The sequence below is a fragment of the Podarcis liolepis genome (genome assembly GCF_965112155.1).
Source record: "Podarcis liolepis genome assembly, chromosome: 4".
NCBI lineage: Eukaryota > Metazoa > Chordata > Lepidosauria > Squamata > Lacertidae > Podarcis > Podarcis liolepis.
Window position 1 is genome coordinate 93752267 of NC_139558.1, and position 24282 is coordinate 93776548.

Below are 24282 nucleotides of genomic sequence, written 5' to 3' on the forward strand. Positions count from 1 at the left end.
GAATGAAGTCGACGTCTCTGAAGTTTCGCACAGCAAAGCCGTCGAGGCCCTGAAGGAAGCTGGCTCCATAGTGCGACTCTACGTCCGTCGGAGGAGACCTATTCTGGAGACTGTTGTCGAAATCAAACTGTTCAAAGGGCCAAAAGGTAATGAGGAAATCCTGAAAGAAAAGTGGGGGTAGGCGGGGAGACACAGGAAGCTGCCCTTTGGCCAGATCAAACTGTGGTTGCGCTGGGATGTTTGCGATGTGGTGGGTGAGCACCATGGCGGCACACTGCTCTATCTTTATCACTTCTCTCCTTGTGTACCACCTTCAGTGCATTGTGCTTTCCAGACACAGGCCTGTTCTTTAAAGTTCAGTGTATGAGCAAGGTTGTCTTGTTCTGCTCTGTTTTGTTTTGTTTGCCCTGGTACATTCCCTGGGAAAACCCACAATTTACTGCTGAATCAGAGCAAATGGCAATCCGCAAAAAAATAAAAAAAAAAATCCGAATTGCCGTTGTCTCCAAATCAGCTGTAAAGTGCAGGTTGGACCGAGAAAAGCACCAGGACCAAAAAAAGAGAACATTTTCAGACATGGAGCTTTAAAGTCTGGACCTGGACCGAGAAATTCATCTCAAAATGAAGTCTGGATTAGCCCTAAACCTCCGTTTTCCATTACACCTGAACCAGGAAACTCTGGTTTAATGTTGGTTTATGAAGCGTGATAAGCCACGATTAGATACTGATGCCTCCCTCTGCACATGCAGAGTTGTACCTTTCCCATGGATGTAGGTCTCACAGCCTCAGTGCTGGATTAAACCCTGTGGAAGCCCCTAGGCAGTCAAAATCTCAGGGGGCCTCCTTGCAAATTATCTCCTAATACGTTTTTTTAGTTTACCGACCAACCATTTTAACAAGCCAATTTTATTACACGGAACAAACGTTAGCAATTATTGATGTTATAAAACCAACCAAATCATGATCAAGATCAAATCGATATTATTTTGATCCCTAAAAAGTGGTGCCTATTTGGTAACCCGCCACTGCGGAGCCGGACTCCCAACAGCTCACCATGGGCTGACCTGCACATTGTGCCCATTTGAAAGCACCACTGCCATTCGGAGTTGGTTGGTTTTCTTCAAACTGTATTTAGCCTCACTCCCTCTGTGTTCCGACTGACATCCGCGTGCTCTGCACTTCCTATTCCTTGTTCCACACCATTGGCTAGTGGGAGTTGGGAAATGCAAAACATGATGATGTCAGGACTTTGGGTGGTGTTGCTTTATGAAGCAGAAGGCGAGTAGCTTGTGATGCCTCTTGGCAATGTTTTGTTTTGAATCAGCAGTTCAGTGTCGGATGCAACCCCATATTAGAGCAGGGCTGGATATTTAAGCAGGTATTTGACACAATTCTCAGTTTCTGAGGAAGATGGATGTGGAAAGAACTAAAGTTAGCATATTCGTTTAGCTTTTGATAAAGCAGCAGGAAATAATTTAGCTTGGTGTTACCTTGCAGGGGAAAAAAGAAATTAAATGCTGGTGTCAAGATCCTTGTGAAGATTTCATTTTTAGTTGTGGTGCCTGAAACAATTCTGCTTTACTAAGTGTGTGTGTGTGTGTGTGTGTGTGTGTGTGTGAGAGAGAGAGAGAGAGAGAGAGAGAGAGAGAGAGAGATGGACAGACAGACAGACAGACATTATATGCTTTTATAACCAGCTGTTGTCTGTAACTGCTTGGTGTTTCAAATATTGATTTGATCATTCATGCATTCTGGATACGAGATTCGCTCACACACATATTCATTAGCACCTGAATTTTGCTGTTGACGTAGGATTTCCATTTCACCACTGCAGTTGGCTGAAAAGTGGATTTGATGTTATGTGAAGGCTCCCTCTAGTGTAAAATGCCGTGATCCATTTCCTGCTGGTGCTGCATTAAAATGACAAGCAAGTTGTCCCAGGGCCCCATCAGGGCCCACTGATGTTGGCACCATCTCTTATCATTCCTTACGCTAGGAGCCCGGGAGACTGCGAGACACCCTTATACATTTCCCACAATGCCCTGGGGGGGGTCCATTGGGCACTCAAGGGCATCGTGGGAAATTTCAAATGGTGGCTTGTAACCTCTGCTGTTGATTAAGCCAGAAGGAAAGGCTGTGTTGTGGGCAGCATGAAATCTCAGGACCATCCCAAAGCTCAACAGAGTTCCTTGCAACAGTGGCACCTCACCTGGTCTACCTGAGAGGAAGAAAAAAGGGTGGGATTGTGCACTGTTGGTCTCCACTGCCCAAAGCGGTGGAGGTGCCATTGTGGGCTGACACCACAGGCTGTGTGTAGCCTGCAGGTCAGGGGCTCCCCATCTAATATTATGGTTTCAGATTTGTATGGTGCGATTTTTTAATAAAAAAATGCATTGCTTGTCTTTTTAATTTTTAAGCTATTATTTCGGAAACTTCCTGGTGTCTTTCCCACCATTAGGGTTTGCTAGAGTCAGTCGAGACTTTCCTGTCTGACTGGATTTTGTATGGTTGCTATTATTATTTATTAAACTTACTCAGGCATGGGAAGTAATTGTTGGTTCCTCTGTAGTGCACATTTTGAAGGTGTATCCTGTGTGGGATTTTGCTTTGCTCCTCAACTGTTCCCTGCCTCTTGCCCTCAGAAAGAGAGTCTAAAAATAGAAATGTATACATTATTGGGGGCAGTGCTTTTTTTCTGAGAGGACGCAGGGGTACACATACGCCTAAACATTTTGTGAATCTAACGGGAGAAGAAACTTTAAAAAATTAGATTTTTAGTTTCTTCTCTAGCACAGTGAATCGTCAGTTCCATTGTTACCCCCAATCATAGAATCATAGAGTTGGAAGAGACCACAAGGGCCATCGAGTCCAACCCCCTGCCAAGCAGGAAACACCATCAGAGCACTCCTGACATGGTTGACAAGCCTCTGCTTAAAGACCTCCAAAAAAGGAGACTCCACCACACTCCTTGGCAGCAAATTCCACTGTCAAACAGCTCTTACTGTCAGGAAGTTCTTCCTAATGTTTAGGTGGAATCTTCTTTCTTGTAGTTTGGATCCATTGCTCCGTGTCCGCTTCTCTGGAGCAGCAGAAAACAACCTTTCTCCCTCCTCTATGTGACATCCTTTTATATATTTGAACATGGCTATCATATCACCCCTTAACCTCCTCTTCTCCAGGCTAAACATGCCCAGCTCCCTTAGCCGTTCCTCATAAGGCATCGTTTCCAGGCCCTTGACCGTTTTGGTTGCCCTCCTCTGGACACGTTCCAGTTTGTCAGTGTCCTTCTTGAACTGTGGTGCCCAGAACTGGACACAGTACTCCAGGTGAGGTCTGACCAGAGCAGAATACAGTGGCACTATTACTTCCCTTGATCTAGATGCTATACTCCTATTGATGCAGCCCAGAATTGCATTGGCTTTTTTAGCTGCCGCGTCACACTGTTGGCTCATGTCAAGTTTGTGGTCAACCAAGACTCCTAGATCCTTTTCACATGTACTGCTCTCAAGCCAGGTGTCACCCATCTTGTATTTGTGCCTCTCATTTTTTTTGCCCAAGTGCAATACTTTACATTTCTCCCTGTTAAAATTCATCTTGTTTGTTTGGGCCCAGTTCTCTAATCTGTCAAGGTCGTTTTGAAGTGTGATCCTGTCCTCTGGGGTGTTAGCCACCCCTCCCAGTTTGGTGTCATCTGCAAATTTGATCAGGATGCCCTTGAGTCCATCATCCAAGTCGTTGATAAAGATGTTGAATAAGACCGGGCCCAAGACAGAGCCCTGTGGCACCCCACTAGTCACTCTTCTCCAGGATGAAGAGGAACCATTGATGAGCACCCTTTGGGTTCGGTCAGTCAGCCAGTTACAAATCCACTGAGTGGTAGCATAGTCAAGACCGCATTTTACCAGCTTCTTTAATGGCGGCCTCATTTTCTGTCATGGGTTTCCTGAGTCTCAGACGGAATCAGAGTACCCCTAAACATTTTTTAAGGGAAAAAAGCACTGATTGGGGGATCCATCGTATTGCACTCTCCAGTTGCTTTTATTTATTTTTAACAAAAATAATATACCACCAGATCATAACAAAACTTCTAAGTGGTTTACAAGAAGTAATAAACATTATCTATAAAAACAAGTAATTAAAAACAATTAAAACCAGCAGAAAACTAAACAAGTATTAAAGCAAATCAACACCAGCGTGTCTGGATAGGCTTGCTTGCCTGAACAAAAATATTTTAAGCAAGCGCTGAAAAGAATATAGGGAATCATTGGAATCATTGGCGCTCCCAGCAGCTTAGAAGCAGGGGTGTGTTGTTGCTTTTCTGGAAAAGTTTCCTTTTCTAAAATACATTGCTTTGGGAAATGTTCTCATGCCTTTGAGAGTGGTTTACTTTTGCATGTTTGTTTTACTTGCATTTAATAAAGAAAGCTAAAATATTTGAAACGGTCAAGCTTGCCAAATGTCACATTTACAGTTAGCAATCCTGCTCATGAACTTATAAAATGGATCAAAAAAATTTAAAGAGGAAAAATAAAGCAGTGCAAAATTTGCTGTTTTTTATAATAATTTTATTAGTTTTCAATTACAGTCCAATCATAGCTTCATTATAACAATACCAAATTATAACACAATTACTAATACCAATCGTTCAAATACCAAATTATATAATTTAGGTGCACCCCCAAATGCTAGAATTGATGGTTTGATGATTTTCATTATTTCTGCGTTCCAAAATCTTATTAATTTCATTCTGGTCAAAATAATAATCCCTTATACAACAACTGCAATATTAATAACTCCTATTCATGTTGACACATTAAGTGATTTATAAAACACATGTGAGGCACTCAAACTATATCCTTGTTCTTCCTGTGTGTGACAATCAAAATCTGCCGTTTCAGAAAGTTTCCGCCCCATGTCATTGCTTCCAAATATTTATGCCTCCCGCCAGAAAAAAAAACCCTTAAAAATGACAAAATCAATAAAATGAGGTCCTATTGCAGCAGATAAAAACTTTTGAAAAGTTTTGTTTTCTTGGGACCCCACCCTGGAGCTTCATGCTGCGGGAGTGTGTTGCTCCCAGGCAGAACCAGCCCTATGATAAGGCAAAGGGAGACAGCTGCCTCAGCGGCAGATACTGGAAGTTGGGGAGTGACAAGAGCTATGAGTGCCCAGAACCCTCTACTGCCCTCAACTGCAGTTCTTCCATTGGCAGTGCTTTTTTTTCAAGAAAAATAGGTGCCGGAATTCACCATGAAGTTGTTAACTTAAGTCACTGGGCAACTCGGGGCAGCCCTGAACAGATGCCAGTTTGACAACAGCTGCATTCACCACCCGCAGAGGTGCTAAAAATTATGCCAAGCTGTCTCCCTAGCTGGTTTGGGGGTCACCCCTGGTTTTGGCGCAGGTCAAATAAATGCGTCCCCCACCTCCCTCATTCTCCTAGATTCAGGCAGGTGGCTAGGGCAGCTGGGAAGGGTCCTCTCACAAACAGGTGTGTGCAATGGTAGTGGCCTGGCTGAAAAGCTTAGAGGCCATCACTGCTATCAGGAGATGGGTTGAAGAAAGGAAAAAGTGAATTGGCCCCGCCCCATAGCTTGACCAATCGTGGCTAGGAGCTCGGTGGAGTCATAGGTGTAAAAACAGAGTGTAGATTCCGACACGCCAGCCAGCTTCTGTTTCAACTTGGAATGAATTTTATTATTACGGTCACAGACCAGTTCCGTCTCACTTACAATATCAGGAAAATCATAAAACACAACAGGAATTGCAATTGGGTATAACGGAGACAATTCAGATATAGCGGCAGTTAAAAATATATATTAAATCTTGATCACTAAAATTGTCATTTAAAACCTTAGTCATTTTGGTAGTACAACTTGTTCCCTATGTTTTAGGGAACTAAAAGTCGCACAGAATTTGGCCACCCAAATTGACTTGGAAACGTTTGTTTTGGGCTTCTCAGAAGTACATAAAGGCAAGAAGTGGGTGGTGGGAGCACCAGCCTGCAATGGCGCCCACCTGAAATGTGCCAGCACGCTTCGGCTCAAAAAAAGCACTCCCTTTCACCAGTTTTGGAGTAAGATGCAACTACCAGTCCAGTTTGTTTCTGAATGTGCCTTGGGGAAGGGCGCCATCTTGTCCTTCATGTCAGACACAAAATGTCTTGAGCCAGCCCTGCTCCCTGTTGCAGAATTTATCCTGAGCATCACAAGGGCCGGAGGAGCAATTTGACTTGGGGGGAGGTCCTGGCCCTGCAGTCCTTTTCACTGTGCCTGCCCTCTGCATGACAGAAGCATGTGAAGAGTGCTCATCGTTTTGTGGTTGTTGTTGTTTTGTTGATCTCTGGTGGCCATTGCAATTGGGAGAATGTAAGAAGAGTCCTGGGATGTGGGTGGCGCTGTGGGTTAAACCACAGAGCCTAGGACTTGCTGATCAGAAGGTCGGCGGTTCGAATCCCCACGACGGAGTGAGCTCCCATTGCTCGGTCCCAGCTCCTGCCAACCTAGCAGCTCGAAAGCACATCAAGTGCAAGTAGATAAATAGGTACCGCTCTGGTGGGAAGGTAAACGGCGTTGGTTTGCCAGAAGCGGCTTAGTCATGCTGGCCACATGACCCAGAAGCTGTATGCCGGCTCCCTCGGCCAATAAAGCGAGATGAGTGCCGCAACCCCAGAGTCGGTCACGACTGGACCTAATGGTCAGGGGTCCCTTTACCTTTAAGAAGAGTCCTGCTGATTCATTCCAAAGGCCCACCCTTTTCTCACAGTGCCCAACCTTATGCCCATGAGAAGTAAGATAAAAGAGGAGCCAAATGCAACAGGAAGTAAGGGCAGGGAAAGGGAACAGAAGAGAGGGGGTGTACTCAACAGCTCACGGCAGAACTCATTGTGCTGTGACACTTGAAGCAAGTCCATCATGAAGATTTATAAAAGGAGATCAAATTCAGCAGACAGCAACGACATGAGCAGTGTGCCATTTCTGAAGCTTCTCAAAAGAGAGCCCGTTTTTTGTATTAGATGGTGTGTAAAACACAGGATCGGCTTATAAGCTGGCTGCAGATACCAGAAGCAGAAGCCCTAAAGGCTCTGGGAAATCTCGCTGGAGAAGTTCCCGCCAACCTAATCCTTTCCTAGTTGTCCTTCCTTTTGTTAGGGCTCCTGATGGCGGTGCTTTCTGTGTTTTGGATTTGCCCAAAGCCCTTTTTCATAAATGAGATTGCACAGAGCTTGCCATGCACGGTGGACCCCGTCGGTTCCCAGAAGCTCTCCAGTCTGCCAGTTGGCTTCCAGCTCCTGGGCCCTAGTCAGTTCATCCCTTCTCTGCTTGCTCCCTACCCCTGTCAGTTTATACTGTCTGGGCCACATGTGTCAATTGTTGTCTCGCCTGCAGGCAGGGCTCTTGCTTTCTGAAGCATGAAGAACAAGGGAAAAGGTCACGTTTGTGCCAAAAATAGAACTGGAGAGAGGGAACCTTCGGGGTTCTCATCGGTTTCATCTTAGCTCATTGGTTTCTGTCGCTGCAAATAGGAGATAAGTTGCCTTGTCTCTGTGGGTGCTTCCAGATGGGCATTTGTTGTGGGATCAGTGCTGCTCATGCAGGCAAGTTCGTAGCATCCGTACATGACTTTGGCATCAAAATGCCAGCCGGAATCCCCCTGGCTGAATTTAATCAAAATTTACCCTTTCTGCAGAAAATCCCTTAGGTTTCTTTTTTTAAAAAACACAACAAAGTTGCCAGTGACCCATTAGCAACATCTGAACGGCCCATTTGTGGCATCAATTACTGGTTCCAGCTGAATCCCAGAAAGCAAACCATAATGGCCAACTTTAGATTTGGGCAGAACAGAGTGAAGCAGCCCCAGATCGCCCCATCAATGCTGCCCAGAGTGATCTGGAGTTGTCAGAAAGTGTGTGTTTGGGGGGGGGGGCAGCCTGGCAGTAAGGAGAAGGGACAGCCAGCCTGCAAATGTCTCTCTCTCCCAGCCAAATGTTTAATTTGGGTTTTAAAACCCCACTTCATAAGGGATAATGGAAGAAAATGAATGCTTTTTATGTCCTACACAAGAAATCTCTGGACCTACCGGTATTTGTCTACAATTTGGCAGGCTTAATCTCCTCATTAAAGTAGAAGGGGAAATGCAGAATCTTGCTTTATGAAGAGTAGCTAAGGAACCAAGTCCATAGATTGCAAAGAGTAGCTCTGAAATGGATCAGTGTGTTGTTGTTGTTTTTTAATATAGATATAAGTCAAATCTTGGCGTGTGTGCACATCTCTACTTATATGGGCAGCACACCCTGTGTGACAAAGGTCATATACATCAAGGGACGGCATGAATGAGTGAATTGCATCTGAGTTGTCAAAGATAAAAAGAAGCGATGAACATGTTTGCGTGATCCAGTCATGTCCCAGTGGGGTCAGAGCCCGGGACGTAGTCCAAGCAAACCAGTAATCGGAGTCCTGTTCAAGAATCTAAGGAGTCAAGGGTACATATAAAGACCCCTGCTCAATCAGAACAAAAGCCTAAATAATCCAGCCTCTTGTTTTCTACAGTGGCCAACCAGATACCACTGGGAAGCCTACAAGAAGAGCATGAAGGCAATAGCCTTCCATTGCGCAAGTGTTTATCCCCAGTGTTTTGTATTTAGAGAAATGTTGGCTCTGATCCTGGAGGCAGCGTATAGCAAGCATATTGTGGGAATTATGAGAGCTGTAGTTTGTTAAGGGTGCTGAGAGTTATTAGGAATTCCTCTCCACAGCTGCAGTTCTCAGAGTGGTTTTCACAATCAATTCCTCTTCCCAATGAACTTTTTAGGAGAAGCCACGACTGTTTAAAGTGGTATCATAATGCTTTAAATGTATGGTGTGAATGTGGCTATAGTCGCATGTAATGGTAGCGCCTTGGCCTAATCCAGGAAGGCTCTTCTGGGGTGTCGCACTTGGAGAAATTCCCCTCCCTCTGGAGAAATTCTGCCAAAGGGTCCCCCTCGCATTTCTCTTCCACCAACCAGGGAGCAGAATTTTAAGGGGCCAATTGCACCCGGCCTTGAATGCAACAGGCATCATTAACGAGCTTTTGCAACAGTGGAGATGTCACTTTCCTATATGCTCCAGTGTGGAAAAGATATCACAATAAGACCTGAAAACGCTAAGGAATGCATGCCCAACATCTTCCCCAGGAATTCCATAGCTCTGCAGGTTTCCAATTTAGTACAAGCAAACGAACAAATGTTGTCTTCATGTCACTTCGTGCTTATCTCTTGGCTCTGTTGCATCCAGTTGGCACCCTTGCCTAGAACTTAAAACTGCTCTTATGAGCATGGTTTGACAGGAGATAAGCCTGGCAGGAAGAGTGATGCCCGTCAGAGTAGCTTTAGTTCCTTCCAGTGCCAGCTGGGAATCTGGGTAATCAGAAGAGCGGGCAGTCACTCCTGATATGGATATTTTGATTTGTGCGTTGCTTCCAGCATAGGGTCAGAATAAGTAAAAGACGGATAAGGAAAGGGTGAGACTTCTGAGCCAAATTTGTCTCCCAAATTTTATCACATCCAAATTGCACACACAGCTGCTGTTACATTGGGGAACAGCTCTCCAGAACTAATGCTTCTGTTGTTGTTTAGTCGTTTAGTCGTGTCCGATTCTTTGTGACCCCATGGACCAGAGCACGCCAGGCACTCCTGTCTTCCACTACCTCCCACAGTTTGGTCAAACTCATGCTGGTAGCTTCGAGAACACTGTCCAACCATCTCGTCCTCTGTCGCCTCCTTGTGCCCTCCATCTTTTCCCAACATCAGGGTCTTTTCCAGGGAGTCTTCTCTTCTCATGAGGTGGCCAAAGTATTGGAGCCTCAGCTTTAGGATCTGTCCTTCCAGTGAGCACTCATTGCTGATTTCCTTCAGAATGGATAAGTTTGATCTTCTTGCAGTCCATGGGACTCTCAAGAGGCTCCTCCAGCACCATAATTCAAAAGCATCAATTCTTTGATGATCAGCCTTCTTTATGGTCCAGCTCTCACTTCCATACTTCCATACATCACTACTGGAACTAATGCTTCAGGGGGACATTATTATTATTATTATTATTATTATTATTATTATTATTATTATTATTATTATATATTTTTATTAACAATTTCAACATACCAACTATCAAAACATATCATATTCATTTTTCCCCCACCCACCCTTCAAACCATCCCTCCCCCCTGAGATTTGCCTCAGCTCCTCTCTCTGATATCTCAGCACATATTATTCTCTGCATGTTATAAAATTGTACATATCCTTACGTTATCTAGCTATCATGTTATCAACCAATAAATTTATGTATGTTTATTCAAACCCTGCCAAGGAGTCCAGATCATTTTGTTGTCTTTTTAGATAATTTGCAAAAAGCTTCCATTCTTCACAGTCACAGTTGTCCTTGTCCCGCAGTTTGTATGTCAATTTAGCCAGTTCTGCACAACTCATCAGTTTTTCTTGCCACTGTTCTTTCGTTGGGATTTCCTCATTCTTCCATCCTTGTGCTATCAAGACTCTTGCCGCTGTTGTAGCATACATAAATAAGTTCTTTATTTTTCTTGGCAGGTCTTGTCCTAGGGCTAGGAAGGGACTTAATTATTATTTTAGCCCACCTGTCCTCCAAGCTGCTCAAGGCAGCATATATGGCAGTAGAGGCATGTGTGAAAGGGCCGAGTTGACCCTGCAGACACAGGCATCAGCCCTGCTTACCTGGACAGCGGCTGCTGGGGCACAGAAGCAGCAAGTCCATGCAATCTTAGAATTGTAGAGTTGGAAGGGACCACGAGGGTCATCTAGTCCAACCCCCTGCATTGCAGGAATCTTTTGCCCAACGTGGGTCTTGAACCCACAACCCTGAGATTCAAAGTCTCATGCTGTATTGACTGAGCCATTCAGTTGGATAGTTGGGATTGCCACTGCCATGGTTTGAAACCATGGAAGAGGTTTGAGAAAAGCGCCTCCACTTGGTACAAGACAACTTCCTAGGGTCCCGGGACAAAAGACACAAAGACTTCTGTGCTGTGGAGGAAAAGACCAGGCTTTCCACATCATCAACCGGAAGAAAATCACCATGGTTTTGGAAAAACACACATTTTAGCTGTGTGGGTGAAGGCATTCTAAGGAGACCTTCGTTTCATCAACTCATTGCAAAGTTGGTTGGCTGAACAGAAGGCAGAGCAGCATGTTCTTCTGGTTTTTTCCCTAAGGCTCAGAGCTCATCTTGGGCTCTTCATTAAACAGTACACATATTTCAAGAACAGATCTTGCGTCAACTGCTTCCTTCCTTCCCCCATTCTTTTTGTAAAGTGACCTTTTCCCACACACCCAGTTTGAAAATACACCCCCCAACTCAACCCCCACCCCAAAAAAAAGCCTGTTCACTACAAGAATCAGTGTGGTTGGCTTCTCTTTTTTGGAAATGGTCAGTCTATCTCTTGAGATTTCACTCATTCTCTCTCCCGCCCCCCACTTTTCTGTAGAATGCAAGTGCCCATTTTCTGTTTTGTCAGGGTGCCCTTGGCAGCAGACACCCATGACTAATTGAACATGGCGATTGTCTGATTCTTTGCTTAGCTGCATTGCGTGGTTTGATTAGAAATGTCTCATTTTATGTAGAAAGACTGTGCCCACTTTCAAATGCCGTTACTAATGCAATCCTGTAGAGCCCTGATTGTCGTCTTGCGGCGTTCTGTTCTATTTAAGGCATTGCACAGAGTGTGGGGCGTTTGTTGGATCTCCCTCCTGAGTTAGGGATGAGCAGATGTCCCATGTTCCATTTCATTGTTATTGTTCCGAGGGTTGACTGTGCTCCACACTCTGCCTGCCTCCCAATTTAATTTGGAGAGTTTTCTCAAATTAATTTCGGTACTGGCATGCTCATGGTTTGCTGGAGTTTTCTATTCGCGTTGCTGCTCCCCTCACTTCAAAGTTTCCAATCTGTACAGGTGCACATGTGCGCTGATTAAAATAGCGCATTAAAAAAGGTAAAGGGACCCCTGACCATTAGGTCCAGTTGCGGATGACTCGGGGGTTACAACACTCATCTCGCTTTACTGGCCGACGGAGCCGGCGTACAGCTTCTGGGTCATGTGGCCAGCATGACTAAGCCACTTCTGGTGAACCAGAGCAGCGCACGGAAACGCCGTTTACCATCCCGCCGGAGTGGTACCTATTTATCTACTTGTACTTTGACGTGCTTTCGAACTGCTAGGTTGGCAGGAGCAGGGACCGAGCAACGGGAGCTCACCCCGTCGCGGGGATTCGAACCACCGACCTTCTGATTGGCAAGTCCTAGGCTCTGTGGTTTAACCCACAGTGCCACCCATGTCTCTGCTCCTGCCAACCTAGCAGTTCAAAAACACAAAGTGCAAGTAGATAAACAGGTACCGCTCCGGCGGGATTGGCAAGTCCTACCTAGTCCTACCTAGGCTCTGTGGTTTAACCCACAGCGCCACCCGTGTCCCTGCCCTCCAACAATTCTCCGATGAAAATAGGAATGTCCTAAGGAAAAGTGAGACATTCCGGGATCAATCAGAAGTCGGGACAGGTTCTGTAAATCCAGGATGTCCCTGGAAGATAGGGACACTTGGAGCATCTGAGTTTAGCTATGCGGAGAAGTCCTTTCTTCCTTCTGTCCTGAATCTTTCAACATTCAACTTCATGGGGTGTCCCTGAGTTCAAGGAGAGAATGTGAACCTCTCTGTTCACTTTATTCACCGCATGCATAATTCTATGCAGGAATATTGGAGCCATCATGCAGTAGGAGAGCCAGTGTGGTGTAGTGGTTAAGAGCGGTAGTCTCATAATCTGGGGAGCCGGGTTCGCGTCTCCGCTCCTCCACATGCAGCTGCTGGGTGACCTTGGGCCAGTCACACTTCTTTGAAGTCTCTCAGCCCCACTCACCTCACAGAGTGTTTGTTGTGGAGGAGGAAGGGAAAGGAGAATGTTAGCCGCTTTGAGACTCCTGAAGGGGAGTGAAAGGCGGGATATCAAATCCAAACTCCTCTTCTTCTTCTTCTTCTAGGATCACAATTCCCTCTTGATTGTTTTTCATCAATATTACATATATGCACCAGTGCACATAGCAAGGAGGTGTAAACTGAAAATTGTGCATGCTCAGCAGATTCAGAGAGAAATTCAGAGAGGGAGGGTTTCATATGCAAGCCCTGTGATACTCCTAGCAATAGAAATGTGACAACTATAGTTTCTACCAGACCTTGCCAAAAACAAGAGTTTGGCAGGCCCTGCTTAAGTAAAACACATGTTGAAAGTGTAGCTGGGTGAGATTTGTGGTGGGCGGAATTCCAGTGTGGCAGAGTGATTAAAGAGTTGGACTAGGACCTGGAAGACCACGATTCACAACTCTTCTCGGCCACAGAACATACTCTGTGACCTGGGGCCTAACCTACCTCATAGGATTGGTGTGAGGATAAAATGAGGAGGGGGAGAACCACATATGCCACTTGGATCTCCTTGATGGAAAAGTGGGATATAATGCAAAATGTCATCATCACCACCTTTGCATGACTATTTGTGGAAGAGGGGGAATATTCCCTAAGGTACGGCTGCTTTCTTGGTGTCAGTGGTGGGAAGCCAGCAGAGAGGTTATTGGTGCTGGGGTCCTCGTTGAAGGTTTCCCACAGGCACCTGGTTGGCTGTTGTGAGAACAGGATGCTAGACTAGTGTGGTGTAGTGGTTAAGAGCGCTAGACTTGTAATCTGAGGAACCGGGTTCGCTTCTCCGCTCCTCCACATGCAGCTGCTGGGTGACCTTGGGCTAGTCACATTTCTTTGAAGTCTCTCAGCCCCACTCACCTCACAGAGTGTTTGTAGTGGGGGAGGAAGGGAAAGGAGAATGTTAGCTGCTTTGGGACTCCTTCAGGTAGTGATAAAGCGGGATATCAAATCCAAACTCTTCTTCTACTAGATGGGTCATTGGCCTGTTCCAGCATGCTTTTCTTATGTTATGTTACTCTTTTAATTAATCACCCACCCTTCACCCTAAAGTCCCAGGGTGGGTTACAACAATTACAACACATTAAAAATGGTTTGAAGCAACTTACAATCTCAAAACTTAGGGGATGTCCTAAAAAAAATATGCAATTCAGCTGTCAAAAGACAGGATAAAGAGGCGTGTCTTCAGCATTTGCTGAAAGCTGTATAACACAGGTACCAGTTTCACTTCTTTGAGGAGCGAGTTCTACAACTTAGGGACTGACACACAGAAGATACACACACAGCTGCTGAGGGCAATGGAACAACCAAGAGGGCCCCATCTGCCAATCTTAATACCCAAGGGAGTCCTAAGGGAAGGAGGTGGTCTTTCAGATATTTGGGGTCTGAGTCATTTAGAGCTTTAAACCACATGAGCACCTTGAACTGGGCCCAGAAACAAACTGGCAACCAGATTTGAGTTGTTGGAGTGACAGAGTGCAAATCCCAGGTGGAAGAGGACTAGTCATAACTTTAAATGAACCTAGTCTTGGGGAGCGGGGAAATTGGCATTCTAAGCACCACTACCCCAGATGAAATCTTGGATTGTCTCTGTTTGAACCTCAGTACAAGGAAGATCCACCAGGTTTAAATCTAATCTAATGCAATCATACACCTCACTCAAGTCTTTAAATGTCTGCTTTGCATGGCTTATGTGACCATAAATTTCAAATGCAGACATATAGGTTCACTTTTCCTCATCTTTCCAGGGCAAATGATTCCCTCACTCCCTTGACTGAGTATGCAGCGTGAACTTAATAGGAAAAGAGACAGCTGCCATCGGTCTAGTGACCTGGAATAAATTGCAGTTTCCTACACTTTGATTTTGTTTCATTTCCCATTGGAGTTTACCTGTTAATGCTCCAGTGCAGAGAGTATAAGCACAGAGGCAGAAAAATGCAGAGGAATAAATTCTGTAGGAGAATAGTGTTTGTGTGTATAACATTTCCCTTAATCAGACAAAAGTTTTATCTAGGCCAGCACTCAGCCTTTGTCATGGCCAGCCAAATGCCACAGGACTTTATTTAGTTTTGTTTCCTTAATGGCGGTTCCCTCATTGCAAGAAGCAAAGCTACAGGGAACCAGGCAGAGGGCCTTCTCGGCAGTGGTGCCCACCCTGTGGAACGCCCTCCCATCAGATGTCAAAGAGATAAGCAACTACCTGACATTCAGAAGACATCTTAAGGCAGCCCTGTTCAGGGAAGTTTTTAATGTCTGACTTCTTAGTGTATTTTTGGTCTTTGTGGAAGCCACCCAGAGTGGCTGGGGAAACCCAGCCAGATGGGCGGGGTACAAATAAATTATTATTATTATTATTATTATTATTATTATTATTAAGTGTTAGAATTCCTGCTTCATGATTGCAGTCTTGGGATTTTTGTCTATCACATGACGGTATATGTTTTGACTCCATAGAGTAGGAAGTGACGGAGACAGGATGTTTGTGTTACTGTGTTCCGTGAAGTGGGACTGTTGTCCTTTGTCTTTTTTCTCTTTGCTGTCTGATGCTAGAGAGAGAGGGAGCCATGTTGCAGTGCTCCATGTGTGTTTATATGTAAATAAAGTAGATTAGCCAAAATGCTGAGTTGCTGAGGTCTGTTACGCATGATGCACAAACTCTGCGGATCCCTAAGTGTGCCGGTGTCGGTTGGCATCGGTCGCTGTGATGTTCAGGCAGAAGAAAGGTTGTAAGCATGAAGCTCCTGAACGAAAGACCAGGAGGGAGAGAACATGCCAGTCGGGCATGTGTCTCTGCCAGGGTCCTACTCGAGTGTAGGCCGAGCTCCTGACATTAAGTAGTTCTAAAACTTCATGCTTGGTTACTTATGTGTGGCGTAGTTCTTCGATCCATTTCTCATAGCTCAACCCACAAGAACGAGCCTGCTAGATCAGGCATAGGACAGTGGTCAATGCTAGTCTTACTCAGAGCAGACCCACTGAAGTTAATGGACAGGACTACAGGAGCAATCCTACAGCAAAATCTGCCGGGAACCAGGGTTAGCCACTTAAGTTCCCAGCATAGCTGGGAAACTGGCAAGCAGGTCCTGAGCACAGGAGCACTCTCCCCTCCTGAACTGGTATTCTGGTAACTTCTTTTCAAGCCGCATAGATTGGTGGCCATTGCTGCCTCATGTGGGAGTGAGTTCCACAGTTTAATTATATGCAACATGAAGAAGTACATTCTTTCATCTGTCCTGAACCTTCCCGTCTTCAGATCCATTGGGTGTTCATGAGTTCTCCCCAGGCTCATAATATTTTTTTTACCTTTTCCATCATGCAATATAATAAAAAAAACAAACCAATCTAAATAATAAAAAAGCAAAAAAAAAGAAAGGAGTGAAGTAAATAATAGTCTCAAAAGTAAACAATGAAAGGGAGGTTTTGCCATCCTTATGCCCCAAAGACTGACCCTCCGAACTGTTATGTGGTGTTTGGGTACAATTGAAGTTCCTCTGCTCTAAATCTCCCAGCATGGAAAGCAACGTTTTCAGAGCATCAGAGAGTAATCCCCGTTCTCTCTCTCTCTTCCCAGAGAGAATGTGATAACTAAGATTTATGGCTTGTCTATCATTAATCACCACATAATTATCTCTGTTGATGAACAGTCAACAAGAGATGCCTACTCCGCTATCTTCCTCCCCGGAAGTCCCAGGTGTCCATTAGTTCTAGTGTTATGAAAGAAAGAAAAACTTTTCTCTTTCCATTCTCTCCATGCCACATATAATTATATAAACTTCTATCATGTCTCTTTCTTACTTACCTTTTCTCTAAACTATTTTTTTTAAAAAAATTTAATACACAAGAGCCCTCCTGCCCTTTAACTCAGTAGGTGGTGGAAGCTATTGATTTTTCGTGTGTAGAGTTGATTTAGGCCCAGTGATAGAGGAAGAGTGAAAAGGTGCCCATCTAATCCAATCAGCAGAATGCTTCACGGCTTTCCAAAGGAACTCATGGAAGTCCCACACTTATTTATTGTTTCTCAAAGAGTGATCGGTATTTTGCTCCTTCAAAAGCATGTGCCATATAAGAGACGCTCAAGGTTAGGGGGTCGCCTCCCAGAAGATCGCAGCTTTGTCAACAGGTTTGGCGTTATCAGTTAAATGTTTGCTTGCCGGAATATTGCCTGCCAACTTCTTATGAGGATGTCACAATGCTCCTTTCCTTTTGGACAGAAACGGATTCCTATGGTTATCAATTTGGAAGGAATAAATGACACTCAGCAGAAATATAGAGGCTGGCTCCTTCTCAGGCTGAACAATCTCTATCATTCCGCCCTGTCAACTTCAGTTTAGATAGCATGCCCTGGACATGTATTCATTTCTTCCTTGGACAGTTTCTTTCCTATGATTGTTAAATTGGTTCTGGCTCCAATCACAATGTTTAGGGTCCCTCCTTCACAGTTCGTTCTCACCCTAGTATCATTGAAATGTATTGTTGATTGATTGATTGATTGATTGATTGGATTCCCTACCCACCCTTCACCAGGGGTGCGTTCCTACAGTTTAAAAATATAATATTAAAAACAGTGAAAAGAAATTACAGTCAAGATTATAGGGTGAACTGTGTGTGTGTGTTACAGGTAGGTAGCCGTGTTGGTCTGCCGTAGTTGAAACAAAAAAATAAAATAAAATAATTCCTTCCAGTAGCACCTTAGAGACCAACTAAGTTTGTTATTGGTATGCGCTTTTGTGTGCATTTGTGTGTGTGTGTGTGTGTGTGTGTGTGTGTGTGTGTGTCTCCTGATAAAGGTGAAATCCAAAACATTTTCCACATAAAAACAGCACCTCAATTTTATAGTAACGTATACCACTTGGTTGTCAAAGGGCAGGGTAAATAGTAGGGCTATGCATAGACCCTTGATTTGTGGCCCCGATTTGTAAATCCAGATCAGATTTGGTCTGGATCAAGCTGGACCAATTCCAGCCTGCCCTGGATCAAAATCTGGACTGTGAAATTTAAAAATATCAAGAAATCCCATTGACTTGCATTGCAAAACCAGAATGGGGCATAACCTTCTTGTTTTCTGTTTTTTCACACGGGGCATGAAATTTGGAGGCATGACAGCCCCTACAGAGGAAATTGGCCTGCATAAGTTCAGATGGGTGGCACCAGGATTTTGTGTTTTCCAAGAAATAAATACACACACACACACACACACATACATATATATATGCCCGTTTTTATGTTTCTTCCATCAAGATTTTGAAAACATTTTTTCCTTTTTTAAAGACTTGGTATGCTAGGCACAGGCAGAATTTTTTTAAAAAATTCATATTAATAATATTTACTGTGGTTACTATTATTGTTGTTACTTAATGTTTGGAGCCACGTCATGCAAGGCCTTCAACCCTCATGCATGCAGACATTGTGTTGGCCTAAAGAAGATAGCAATATATAGTTGCACAAGTTCAGGGGGTTCAAAACACCTAGATTCCACCCCACCATCTCTCTTACTTTTGCATACGCAGTGTGGACAAGGGGCTGCTCCCTCCCTACAATCAATTACCGTATTTTTTTCGTGTATAAGATGCCCCCTATTTTGGGGGACTCAAAATTCAGAAAATCGGGGGAAATTGCCCAGAGTTGTTGAGCTTTTTTGTAAGATATTTATTAAAGTTTTCAATATATTACAAAAAAACAAAGTAGAATCAAAAGAGAATACAAAGAATAAAAATAATTAACAGAGTAAAAAGAAAAAGAAAAAAGCAAACCCCTTCCCACCGTGTAAAAAAGAAGAAAAAAGAAGGGGAAAAAATCAATAAAAAGAAAACAAAAAAGTGGCAAAAATACAAAAAACCCTAACCTTTAAAAACATTTAAAAACAAATTCATTATTTCCAGACCCTTAACTGTCATAGCCTTAGACTTCCTCCTCTTCCCTTCCTTTGTATCCTAGTTATTAATTATCCCAGCAAATCCTTTCCATTCCATGTTTCATAAAATTCTGTCATTACATTACCCTAGACTATTTTGATCCTATCTTTCTATAATAGAATAAACCTTAAAATTTAAAACTTAAGTCTTAACCTTACCAGCTTCTTATAATCATAATATTCTTTCATAATTCTTTAAGCATCTTTGCTAAAGCCAGGTAATTTCTTCCAACATTTTTTCTATCATTCATCAACTTTATAAAACATTCTAGTAATAAGAAAAAAAAGAAAGGTACAAAGAAATTTTTTCCCAACGTCCCTTCCTCCTGGTTCCGGGTTTTGTCAGTCCTTATTCTCATCAGACTAGCCCATTAACCTGGTAGCCTTACCTGGCGGGGAGACACCTTGATCATGAGCTTTTTTGTGCCCACTCGTTGACAAGATCTGCCCATTTGCTGCAGGAACAGCAATTTGACCTTGTCGCAGATACCAATAATCAGCACTGTCGCTGCTGACAATCTGCTGCTCGCGACAGGAACCAGTCCCCCATCCCCACTCTGCTCTATCCATGTATAAGACAAGTCCGAAATTTTTGAGGTGATTTTATCTGGAGAAAACCTCATCTTATACATAGAAAGGGGACGTGGATGGCGCTGTGGGTTAAACCCCAGAGCCTAGGGCTTGCCAATCAGAAGGTCGGCGGTTCGAATCCCCGTGACGGGGTGAGCTCCCGTTGCTCCTGTTCCTGTCAACCTAGCAGTTCAAAAGCATGTCAAAAGTGCAAGTAGATAAATAGGTACCACTCCAGCAGGAAGGTAAACGGCATTTCCGTGCGCTGCTCTGGTTCGCCAGAAGCGGCTTAGTCATGCTGGCCACATGACCTGGAAGCTGTACGCTGGCTCCCTTGGCCAATAAAGTGAGATGAACACTGCAACCCCAGAGTCGGCCACGACTGGACCTAATGGTCAGTGGTCCCTTTACCTTTATACATGGACAAGTATGGTGAGCGGGAAGGACTCGTGTCCTTGGCTTTGCCCACAGGGTTGTTCTATATCAGGCATAGGCAAATTCGGCCCTCCAGATGTTTTGGGACTACAACTCCCATGATCCCTAGCTAACAGGACCAGTGGTCAGGGATGATGGGTATTGTAGTCCCAAAACATCTGGAGGGCCAAGTTTGCCTATCCCTGTTCTATATGCAAGTATGTTAGAAGGAGACCAAGGATGGGCTGGGACCGTGTCAGAAAGCTCTCTGGATGTGCCAAGACATCCCACAACTGCTCTAACCCTTTGAAAATAGAAATGGGCAAACTATGTGCACTTTTATTTTTGAGAAATCTCTCTGTGATTATGAAAATAATTCTGTTTCTTCCCTAGGGAATGAGATGGTGCTTTATTTTAACCACCCTGCTAACTGGAGCTCATTTCACTCCCCCCCTCCTCCTCTTACAGAAAGCCATAATTTACAAAATGTTCACAGATCTCCAGAAATAGTTCAGGGGTTGTTTTTTCCCCTGTTAAAATATATTTCCAATTGCAGCCATCTCTAATCATGCCAGTGTGTTATGACATCCCTTCTTTCCAAAGAGAATAGCCATGAAATAAAAATTACGGGCCACAAAATCTGCTATTACGTCTCCTCTCCCCTTGTCACTGGAATCGCTTTTCAGAAAATGAACATTTTCACGCAGGTGCCAAGTAAGAAACCTGGCTGCTTGTGAATGAAGCGGGAGCTTATTGAGCCTGGTGTGATTGCTTGTGGGGAATAGGACATTTCTTTAAAAAGCCAAGATTAGAGGAGCTTGCAGAACCTGCTTCTATTGCATTCTACTCCATGTGGAGCTAACTCAATACGAGGCAGCCCTGAATGTTCATGCCTACCAAAGGGATGCGGGTGGCGCTGTGGGTTAAACCACAGAGCCTAGGACTTGCTGATCAGAAGGTCGGCAGTTCGAATACCCGTGACGGGGTGAGCTCCCGTTGCTCGGTCCCAGCTCCTGCCAACCTAGCAGTTCGAAAGCACCTCAAAGTGCAAGTAGATAAATAGGTACGGCTCTGGCAGGAAGGTAAATGGCGTTTCCGTGCACTGCTCTGGTTCGCCAGAAGCGGCTTAGTCATGCTGGCCACATGACCTGGAAGCTGTATGCTGGCTCCCTCGGCCAATAAAGCGAGATGAGCGCCGCAACCCCAGAATCAGCCACGACTAGACCTAATGGTCAGGGGTGCCTTTACCTTTACCTTTTTTCAATGACTGCATGCCCAGATCTCCCTGTACATTAGCTCAGCAAATGTTCTTTGCCCGCTTTGAAGAAAGCTTTTCCATTTTCTTCCCTAGGTCTGGGTTTCAGCATTGCCGGAGGCGTGGGGAATCAGCACATTCCTGGAGACAACAGTATTTATGTTACTAAAATTATTGATGGAGGCGCGGCGCAGAAGGACGGGAGGTTGCAAGTTGGAGACAGGCTCCTTATGGTGAGAAGTTGATGCCAAAGCTTTTATGTGCAGTTGGATGGTGTAATATAATACATATTCAGATTGAGTTGGACAGATTTCGCTGGTTCAGATCGATTAAATCCGCCTTCCTCCTTTTCCCTCTTCCATATAATTTTGCTCCCTCCTTCTTAGAGATGGGGAATAGATTTGATTCCATTTGCCTTTGAATGAAAAACCACCTAATTCACACTTCTCAGGCCAGTATGTGAACGGAACCACAGTTGTACTCCACAACTCCGAAATGCATTTTTCAAAAATGCACTTACTCGGGGTAAAGTGGCCGTAAAAGCACACATATTAGTGAAAATAATGTTTTCTATTAAGGAAAGTTGCTTGCAGAAATGTGTACATTAATCAAAACTGCTTGCAACAGTGCACACAGAAATTTGCACAAAAATGCTGACAAATTTTCACGAGGGTTTTTTTTTAAAATCACAAATTTCTGCACAAATGTTTAGAGCTGAATTTACAACTGAGCTACTAGAAACTATGAGAAACTGAAATTGACCGATTTGTCCATTGCTAGCGTGTGTGTATGTTTGCATTTTGGTTCTTAATTTGAAGGAAACTCACTGACCTGTTGAACCAGATACTCCCAGGCCTGACAGCATCTTATCTTCCTATAAAAGATAAATAAATATAATTTACTTTTTTGTGCGTGTGTTTCCCTCCCTTGCTGAACCCAGACAGCAGCTGTGGCCCATTCAGTTTTGTCCTTTGAGGGACAATGCATTGACAATTAAGTGGAACAATAGACTCACTATCTTAAAGCAATTTTTAGGCCTTCAGAAAAAAAACAACAAGGAGGGGGAAGAGAACTGCTTCAGTTTTAGAGCTCTCCAAATCACGGAGCTTCAAAAGAGCCATTTGAATAAGCAGCAATAGGCCAATTACAGCTCCCCAGTTCACAGATGTTCACTGCAGAACACTCACTACAGTTGTACTTGAACAGGCATGAGAAGAAGCAGAAATGATTTTCAAGAGTGTTGTGTGTTGTTGTTTTTTAAAAGGGCAAAACTTTGCCACAGCACAAAACCGGCACTCAGCTCCCTCTCAGTTACAATCCAATCAAATCCCAAGAGGCTGTGTACTGCAGATGTAAAGGGGGCAATTTTCCACTTGAGCCAGAAATCTAAATAAAATTTGTACGTTTCCCCGGAACTCTTTGCTTGCTCTTCCGCTGTTTCCTTTCTCCCAACATTCGGGCGGCTTGATTTTATTGAATTCGGGCAAAATTTGCTTAGAGGGGCTCTTGAGAGGAAGAGTGAAGATCTTCCAGATTAGATTAAAATGGCCAGCACCTAACACACACACACACCACACACAAAAATACCCAGTGAAGAATTAATGTGGGGGATGATTTGCTGTATTTTTCGCTCTATATGACACACCTGACCATTGGACGCACCTTGTTTTAGAGGGGGAGAACAAGAAAAAAAAATTCTCCCCCTCTCTGCTCAGCGCCCCTTCAGTGAAGCAGCAGGAGAAACGGAGCCCCTTCCATTTCTCCTCCTGCTTGGCTGAAGGGGCGCTGCGCAGCTCTCCCTCTTTGCTGAAGCCAGGAGAGTCTTGCTGTCCCGGCTTCAGCAAAAGGAACCCGAAGCCTGCGGAGCACAGTGGGAACTTGCGCTGCGCTCCGAAGGCTTCAGGCGGCTATCCCTGAAGCCTCCAGAGTGAGAGGGGTCGGTGCGCACCGACTCCTCTCGCTCTCCAGGCTTCAGCGAAAGCAACGCGAAGCCTCCAGAGCGCAGAGGGAGCGCTCCCTCTGCGCTTCGGAGGCTTCGCGTTGCTATCGCTGAAGCCAAGGAGCCTGCATCCACTCCATAGGACGCACACACATTTCCCCTTAATTTTTGGAGGGGGGGAGTGCGTCCTATAGAGCAAAAAATACGGTGTATATATACCTCATCTCCCTAGAGCAGCTGAGACCAGCCAAGTTGGGGGGATCCCCTGTAAGCTCTCATCCAGAAACTTTGTCCAAATGTGCTTTGTCTCACCCAGAGTTAAACCATTCTCTAGGCCAGGAGTAGCCAATGAGTTGCCCTACAGATGTTGCAAACTACAACTTCCACCAGCCCCAGCCAGCATGGCCTATGATCAGGGATGGGTCTCAAATAGCTGAAGGCACCTCACTGACTCCATAGGACCTTCTACCAAGTTACAATCCCTTGGCCTAACTCAGTTCATGGGGCTGTTGTTAACATAAAAGAGGGAAGCGGGGGACTACCATGTGTGCTGACTTTTTCTCCTTTGGGGAAAGTGCAATGAACTAATGAAAAGGAAGATTGTAAGCTACTGTTGTATATTGGGGGGGGGCAAACCCATAGAAATGGTGGGATTTTGATTATTTGGGGTGTGAAAGGAGAGATACAAGGTGCAGAGGAATTCCTAGGCTAGCCTATGCAAAAGGAGTTGGCCAAGCTAGGGCCGTTAAGAAACAATACAGGGCCATAGAGGGCCATTGGTAATACGTGAGAACTGTCCTTCCCCCTTGCCCTGAGGTGTGAAGGTTGGAAGGTGCTAGGGTAACTGAGTGTGAGGTAACAGGAAAAGGGAGTCTTGAGCAGGGGTGCCAATTTGAATGAAATATTGTGGGGGCCCAGGTAAGCCCCGCCCTGCATAATTGATCACATGATGCTCTGCACACACATACTTTGAATGGGAATGCCCATCAAATATTTTATTGTGGGGGCGGAAACCTCCACAGCCCCTAGGAGTTGGCTCCTATGGTCTGAAGCAAGGGTTGCTGGGGAGAGAGAGAGAGAGAGAGAGAAAGAGAGAGAGAGAGAGAGACTGGGATCCATCTTGGGCAGGCTGGCTGCAATGCTGTGGGGGAAAAGCCCCTCTTGAAAGCACCATGCTGTAAGTTCTGGGCTCCTTCCATGCAGACCGAGGGTGTAAATACGTGAATA

The 24282-nt window shown here is 44.6% G+C and overlaps 1 protein-coding gene across 7 annotated transcripts in view; it reads left to right on the forward strand.

Annotated features, from left to right (window-relative positions):
- The window catches only part of DLG2 (discs large MAGUK scaffold protein 2), a 904765-nt gene that overhangs the window by 674583 nt on the left and 205900 nt on the right, over positions 1–24282 (forward strand). For 6 of the 7 annotated variants that reach the window (XM_083499674.1, XM_083499676.1, XM_083499678.1 and 3 more), the window contains 2 exons: positions 1–146; positions 21213–21349. The exon at positions 1–146 is cut by the window's left edge and continues 24 nt beyond it. In XM_083499674.1, the coding sequence (XP_083355800.1) occupies positions 1–146; positions 21213–21349 (283 nt within the window). Of the gene's footprint in view, positions 147–21212; positions 21350–24282 lie in introns of those variants that run through there. The other variant, XM_083499672.1, reaches the window with a different exon arrangement.